This window comes from Typopeltis vanoorti, chromosome 22, assembly GCF_054136105.1.
Source record: "Typopeltis vanoorti isolate ZY-2024b chromosome 22, IOZ_Tvanoo_1.0, whole genome shotgun sequence".
Classification (NCBI taxonomy): domain Eukaryota; kingdom Metazoa; phylum Arthropoda; class Arachnida; order Uropygi; family Thelyphonidae; genus Typopeltis; species Typopeltis vanoorti.
Genome location: NC_143570.1, coordinates 62,170,372 through 62,178,698, shown reverse-complemented (window position 1 = coordinate 62,178,698; position 8,327 = coordinate 62,170,372). Strand labels below are relative to the sequence as shown.

At 33.9% G+C, this 8,327-nt stretch overlaps 1 protein-coding gene across 1 annotated transcript; it reads right to left on the bottom strand.

Annotated features, from left to right (window-relative positions):
* Positions 1-4,390: 4,390 nt before the first annotated feature.
* LOC150094461 (dual specificity tyrosine-phosphorylation-regulated kinase 2-like) lies at positions 4,391-7,481 on the bottom strand. The gene has a single exon (XM_090412032.1). The coding sequence runs from the start codon at positions 7,318-7,320 to the stop codon at positions 5,584-5,586; it is 1,737 nt and encodes a 578-aa protein (XP_090268158.1). The 5' UTR covers positions 7,321-7,481; the 3' UTR covers positions 4,391-5,583.
* Between the last annotated feature and the right edge of the window lie 846 nt (positions 7,482-8,327).

Below are 8,327 nucleotides of genomic sequence, written 5' to 3'. Positions count from 1 at the left end.
CAACAATAGTTGTAACTTTTCTGGCCTGTGCTGACAATTTTGATAGCATCCCCGTGCACATGGTATTCCTCCCACATAATCTTTTCTTTAAGAATCTTTTTGCTTAATATATATAGATTGCACATCCATTTCATATTCTTTGAAGTCTATTCCGATAATGCATCAATGATGAATTTTTAAAATACTTTCCATCTAGCAACCAATACCATGGAACCAACCCTAGTACTGTCCTCTGTTGGTCATAATTTCCAGCTTCAAAGTTCAGCATGTAACCTTTTCTAAATGGAATATGCAAATAAACTTCCCAGGTGAGTACATTATGATCAGTGTCACCAACTGGTGGCAGAACAGTCACTTCTTTTACTGAAATTCCCTCCGACTACAACAGCGTCTAATTACTTAGTTCTTTTTGTCACATGCTCTTAAGGAAAGTGTCATGCAACAGCCCAATAAATTCAGTTTCATTATTTTCATGAGATTTCACTGCTACCCACTAATGTTTGGATAATAAAAGCTACACATGATTATTCCTTTAGTACCCATTAGATTCAATTGACAATGCATTTCATTATCACTAGCAGATGATTCACTAGGTCTGTAGCAACATCCCAAAATGTATTTGATCTTGTTAGATTCCACCTCACACCATATAAAATTTATTCAATGTATGCACTAGACTTCTGACATTGAGATTATGTGAAATTTTATCATGAATATGAGATAAATGAATACTGAATCAATTAACTAATAATAATTAATTAATCAAATTAAACTTAATAAAACATCTGTTTAGTGCTATTCAAAGATGAAAAGACCAACCTTCAAAGAAATTTAACACTTTATTTAAAAGCTTCTCCATTCTGTTATGATCTCAACTGGAAAAATAATTCCTAATGAGAAAGTTAGAAGTTAGTAGACAAAAATACATGAATTACCAACCAACAATACTCTGTCACACACACTTTATTAAAATTTTGCAGAATCAAATACATATGATTAATCCACTGGAATATATAAAATGCCCTGGGGGAAGGGGGATGCTGATCCTCATTACTGTTTTGCTGATTTCAGACATGTATTCAACTCTGTTACCAGAGAAATATCATTTTAAATCCTGTACAAAAATTTAGATTATGAAATTCATAACTGACTATTATCAGAAAACTAAAGCAATGCTACAATATGGTAACATCAATACATGACAATTCAGTATGAAGAGAAGAGTAATGCAAGCTTGCCCACTCTCATCCCCACTTTTTTTTTCACTCACACACACACAACATATATATATATATATATATATATATATATATATATATAAAGATGTCAATTTAATATTGAAACAGAACAAAAATAATGATGATAGGAAAAAAGAAAAAGTAAAAAAAAAAATATTTAACAGATCCTATAACAGAACAAGTAAAACGTAAAAGTAAAAGCTTCCCAACAGAATTTCAAAACAAACAAACAAACAAATTAGATATGAACCTGATAGATCATGAACATTTATGGCTTATATATGCAACAGGTGACTGTGGAAATGGCATTTGCTTTCATAACACCAGGTTACATAAACAAAATCATAGATTCAATTTTAGTTGCCAACTAGAGGGAACTTTTTCTAAGCTTTCTTCAGCAGGTTCCCAAGTTAGTTGCTCTTTGGTACAGACAAGAAGGATTTTTTTTTTTTTTTCCCACCTGGAAAATATGGTTTCTAACATTACATTAAAAAAAAAAAAAAAAAAACGACTACAGAAACCACACTATTACAGACAAATGATAGGACCACAAAATGGCAGCAGATATCTTGTACTCTCTATCTTTCCCAAAAGCTTTAGTTCACTGAAAGCTTCAACCCACCATCAGTGAAGGCTGAAAGATGGAGATTGACTACCTACTTGTCTTCAGAAGGTTAGGTGGCACAAAAGGAGCTCTACTTTTTTAATAAAAGGTATTAGGGGATTTATCCTTTTTTATTGTTTTTTATATAGCAACTGCTGGAATAGTTCAATCATATAGGTAAATACATGCAGAGAAACAAGTGCATCAGTTGCAATGTGGACAGATGAAAAGATAATGACCCAATGGGGGACTATAATTAACAGACATTACAAACACACAACAATTGCAAGCCAGATGATGAAAGCTCTTGCACAAGATAACAAAATGGAAATCCATCCTATTTCTAAGACAAGAGATGGGAAGAGAATCTGATTTTTTGTCATCAAAGACACTGTATCCAGAGATACTCTTTAAGCTCAATTATGTTATATTTTCATCTCTATTTAATCAAGCATCTCACTCCTCCATATTGTTCCCTGGTTTTTTCTAATATAACAAAACAAGATTCCATTCTTTAGTTCAATTATTTTATGAGTTTTCTCCTTGTTTCTGTATTAAATGTATATCTGTCTTTTGGGCAGTTTTTGAATTCTAAATTAGTATGTAATATATTTGATAAGCAGAGGATTATTATGTTCTTTCTGAAAAAGGAGGATGTCGCATTTCACTTTTTCCAAAATGCGATTGTAAAGATGAGATTGTAAAAATCTCATCTTTAATATTTTCACTTTTAAGGTTGAGAAGAATTTATGAAACTTTGGTCTTCAATTCCTTTATATACATTGAGGGGAGACTGTAGCAGTTAGTGAGTTCATGAACATGTTATTTAAATAATCAGAGCAATAATACACACACACAGTTATTCTCATCGACATAAAAAGAAATGGCTGGCTATGCTCAGATGTTCTCTCGGAGACTCTGGATTCCTCTTCAACACACAAAGAATACAAAGCAGTAGATAAACACATACACACAGTTAAACAGATTAAATATATGTTTCACATAAACAAACACACACAAATAACAGATAAAATATGTTTCACAGCCATCTTGAGAGACTGATTATAATATAGCCACACAGACCTCTGCAACGAGTCTCTGACTTCATGGATGTCAGGTGTTCAAATAAATATTTCAATGTATATTAAAATACTCAAAATTATTTTATTTATATAGTACAACATGTAAAAAGGACTGGCCTTCCATAACTGGATCTGATCAAAATATAAGAAAATACAGAATCATATGTATTATTTTATAAAATACAAATTTTTGACTATTTGGGGACTTGAAGCAGTGTATTCATAATCCTATATGGCCAGACTGAAGGTATCACTATAACAGCATTATGATATGCTAAATAAAAATGCAAAATATCTTGGGTAGTGATTAAAAAAATAAATAATAATAATAAATATAAATGTTATGCTACCATTACTACATAATAATGGTAAAGAATAGTAATTACACAGTAATGGTAGCATAACTTATCTGTAACTGGGCGATTATGTAGTACTCATTAAACAATAAATGCTGGCTATATCTGTAAACGAAATTCTTGTAAGTAATCTGCCATAAAATACATGTCCAATCTTCAAGGGATACAAATAATAAAACTGTACTTGATCCCCATTGTAGCTGCAAAATATTCATACTGAAGCTACCACCACACACATATTTTGAGTATGTGTATTTGGTATGTTTAATAAGATAGAAATATAGTACCAGTATCTCAATTTGCACAAGGATGCATAGCTACTCAGCAGAAAAGAGCCTCCAAAATATATAATTATTATACCCATTTAAATTTTATATCACAAATTATGTTCTGCTGGTTAATCAAGGTCAAAAAATCTCATCGCTTACTATTAGTTTTCATATTTTCAGTTTCTAAGTTTTAAAATATAATCCCTTCTTTGTAGCAATCCCTAACCTGAAACTCACTGATTCTATTGTACTTATGAGGACATATGGTTGCAAAGAAAGGATAAAATCTTGATAACACTTCTTTAAGTTATGTTGGTGGTAAGATAACAGCAATAGATCTACTGTCACAATTCACTGTAGATATTTTCCTTCCCAACAAATTTCTAAGTATGCTGGAAATTTAAAATAAAGTAATAAAATAACAGCATTTAATAAGGCACTATCAAATAAATGATCACTGGATAATAATTTTTAAGCAATTAAATTAAAACAGAATTAACCTAAAGTTAAATAAAAGCTATCACCCAAACTAATCCACATAATCACAAGTAAGAGAAAGTTCTGAGGTTGTTTGCAAACATTAATTAAATAAACATAATAAAATTTAAAAATGATTTTTTTATCATAAAGGTAATTCTTCAATGATGTCATCTTTTTTCTTTTTTTTTGCCATCCCTTCTCATCACACAAAATGTAAGACATTCCATTCACACCATCTTCTCTATGCACACCACAATTTTTTTTTAAATAATAAATAAATAAATAAATAATGTAATTAGATAAACTTTTGAATTTATCAGATAAAATTATTTCTGTTTTTGTAATGTCAAGAATACTTGTTTGTAATTAACAGTTTTTAAGCACAAAAAAAAGTATGTAACATTTTCAGTTGAAAAAAAAAATTCAATATTTTCCAAAAAAAGTGCTTTTACATATTTGTGAAATGATATATTAGATATATCCCCCTCCCACACACACAACACCACTACAAGGGTGTGATTTAAGGATGATTCACTTAAAAACGTGGAGGTGATATTTATCATCCACTTTTGCAATTAAAAACAAACACCATTACGCGCACATACAGGATACAGAAAGAGAGATCTTGCATGATGACTCTGTGCTTTTAAGTTTTGTTAATGCACTAACGCAGTGAATTCTCACTGATATTGGCTGAGTGCCAGCTATTTGCCGGTTAAAATTCCATGCAGTATTACTATATCAACCAGCCAATCTGACAATAAGACCGCCGAAAGAAGGTTCAGAGATGAGTTCGATTTGAGAAGATTCATTTAACTTAAGATTCCAAGTGAATAGAGAAATTAGGTTGATATCAATTTTTACTAATACCTTTGCATATCATACTCAGCCACTCAAATAGTTTTAGGAAACACTGTTCCACATGACTTGCGGTAATGAACCTAAGTATGACTACTTTCTTTTGAGCAATTAAAATCTTTTCAAAGCGACTGACTTGCATCAAGTATTCATACTGCATTATAACATACAAAACAAAAAAGCATAAGCATTACTGTAGCTTCCGCTGCAGCAAACTCATGTATAAAACAAATATTTAATAAATTCGATTTGTATTCTAACTGAACATTACATTTCTCTTGTATGATTCTACACTAGGCTATATGAAAATGAATAAGTCCACCAATAAATACTAGTTTCACAGCATTCCATTAACAAAGTTTTAACGGAAGTCTTATCACAATATACGCGGAAGTAATATAAATAACTATTAACAGTTTTAATCTACAAAATAACAGCAATATATGTCAATCCATGAAGACGGGGGGGGGTACAAAACAGCGCTATACTGTAGCTTTTGGCAGTGGCAGTGTAAAAACAGAAATGATTAAAAAGGAATTTTTGTCTCTAAAATTTCAGATCAAACATTTAACCTGATTATAATGCAACTTCTCGAAAGGTGTAAAAGCGTTCCACACCTCTCACTCAAAAAAAAAAAAAAAACTTACGTCGCACAGGCAGTCTGCTTGCTTTGGGACGGTAATACAAATTTTACAATCATGTGATAGAATTGCCAATTTGTGGTAACTTAGTGTGAGAACTAAGAGTAGTTGACATGTCTTCTCCTATAGTAGTAACCACTGTACGAGATTTTGTTCCTCCAATAGTGTTCATTTTAGCTATAAAACTAGTGCACGCGGACCCTATGTTATTGGCGTGATTATTAATTTGCGTTGGTAGATCACTGGAGTTTGTAATATCTGAACCTTGTGGAGGTCGTGGAAGTCTTCTTCGCAACCAAGTATGACGAAGAGCTGCAGATGGAGTCATTCTTACAACAGGATCCCATTCTAAACATCTCTTTAAAAAGTCGATGAAAAGTGGATCATCACAACCTTTAAGAGCTGTCACCCACTCCTTTGTTCCAGGGGGTCCCCTTAATTTCCCTCGACGTGATCGACCTCCATTCAGAGCAACTGTACCATCAGGGCGTATAGTACTGGTGCAGTATCTTGGATAACCTTTGGAGCTAATAAAATTCTTGGCACGCTTTGACTGATCTAGAAGCTTTTGAGGAGGCATACCTAAGAGTTCTATGATACATGCGAGTTGGTCTGACTCGTCCTCTCCTGGTAATAGGGGATAACCAGTTAATAATTCTGCCAGAATGCATCCTAAACTCCACATATCTATTGGCATTCCATATTTAGCACCTAGAATAACCTCTGGCGCTCTGTAAAACCTAGACTGAATATATGTATAAACTCGCTGATGTTCATAGCAACTAGAACCGAAGTCTATCACTTTAATACCACTTCTTCCTGGCTGCTTTAACAACACATTCTCGGGTTTTAAATCACAATGTATAATCTTATTTCGGTAAAGTGCATCAAGACATTGAAGAAGAGAGTGTGCAAATTTCCGCACTAGTTGTAGACTAAATCCCTGAAATTTGTTCTTTTTTATCAGTTCATATAAATTTATACTTAACAGCTCAAATGTGATGCACATGTGGTTACGGAATGTAAAATTTTCCAGCATATGTATAATATTCATCGAATTATCTTTGTCTTGCTTACGTAGATGGTCCAAAATTCGGATTTCTTCTTGTGCTTGTCTGTGAAAGCGTTTCTCGTTCCTGACCATTTTCAGTGCAACATGCTGATGATTTTTATGATCGTAAGCCTTAACAACATGCCCAAAACTTCCCTTACCTATTATTTTTAACATTTCATAACGATAAGCAATGTGGTCATGGGGAATATGCAAATAAGATCCTTGATCGTCATCATAACCACAGTTGTTTGGCGCCCCTATAACACCCTGACGCTTTTTCGCATTGGCACCTAAGAAAAATATCTGAGGATAGGTGAAAATTTCATGATGTTCATACGGTGTTAATTTATGCATATAAAGCTTCATTACCTGCTCTGCAGTCGCCACAAGAGTTTTTGGTTTGGCAGATGAACTTTTGTTACTAGAGTTGTCCGAACTTGAAGCTGGACGGGGCTCAGGTGGCTGTGAAACCACTGGCCTCGAGATAGAGAGGTCGCCATTTTGCACACGATGTGATTGGTCGTCACCAAGCATGCTTCCCTGCACACTGACCTGGAAGCCAGTCTTGAAGCCACCGATCGTCTGACTTTTGATTGGGGGTAATAAGCTGGAAGATGCATTTTTTTCCGAGATTTTAGGAAGAAACGAGTCGCTGGGAGCTGTGCCGTTAACATTGGCTATTAAAGATTTCGTCCTAGAAAGGGGCATGCTCGTATGGGATCTCACCCTAGTACACATACTGTTAACGCCCTAACTGTCACTAGCTTAAGGCTAGCTTGGACACATACACTTAATCTTCTGGATGCTGACATGGATGTAACTTATGTTTTTCACTGAGAATATCCAACTGTGCACATTAAATCCGTATCGGCGACAAACTATACTACCCGATAACCACTCTTCTCTGTCACCCAGCCAGCAACTGACTGTTGCTATGCTCCTTTGTTATCATTGGATTACGTCATAACACGACGTCACGAATTTGGCGAATCAGATGAGAGTTTATTCCCAGTCATAGAATCCTAATCAGCTGGCTAGAAAACCGACGCTAGATACTAATAATATCATAAATATGAGATCTATTAAAAGAACTTTAAAAAGTATCCTTAAAACAATTATTTGCATCCTGAATGTCCGTATACTATGACATTTTTTTCATGTTATATGTTTCTTCTTACTGACACCGATAACATTAAATAATGTCCGATTTCTCAATGGAAAAAAAAAATCAGATTATTACCGAATGAAAATTAATACCTAAAACTTCATATTCTGAGAGAAGTACCAGCTGCTGGAAACTACCTCATTTGACGGTCAATAGCTGATATATACGTTCTTTGCAAAAAATCTTTCAATGGCATCATATTTAAAAGCATAATAATTGACTAACTTGTTGGACACATCGACTTAGACTTTTAATAGGAAAATAACATCAGTTATCACAGTTATGCTTTTATTGGCAATCCTACTTCGCAACACTAAAAATTTCAAAAGAAAAACGTGGGCAAACTACTCCGATAAGTCCAGCCATTAGTTCACAATCACGTTTCTGTAGTCACACATCTAGTAACGGTAATCATTACTAAAAGACTCCGGGACACTGAATATGTGTTTGGCGGCCGCCTCCAGCGTGAGCTATACAAGGAAAGTTCATTCTACACATAGGGGGGAGGAAGAATTGTCTGGCAAAGATGGGGTTGATGTCCTTGATACTAAACTACTATGAGGCAGAGTTGCAAGGGGCT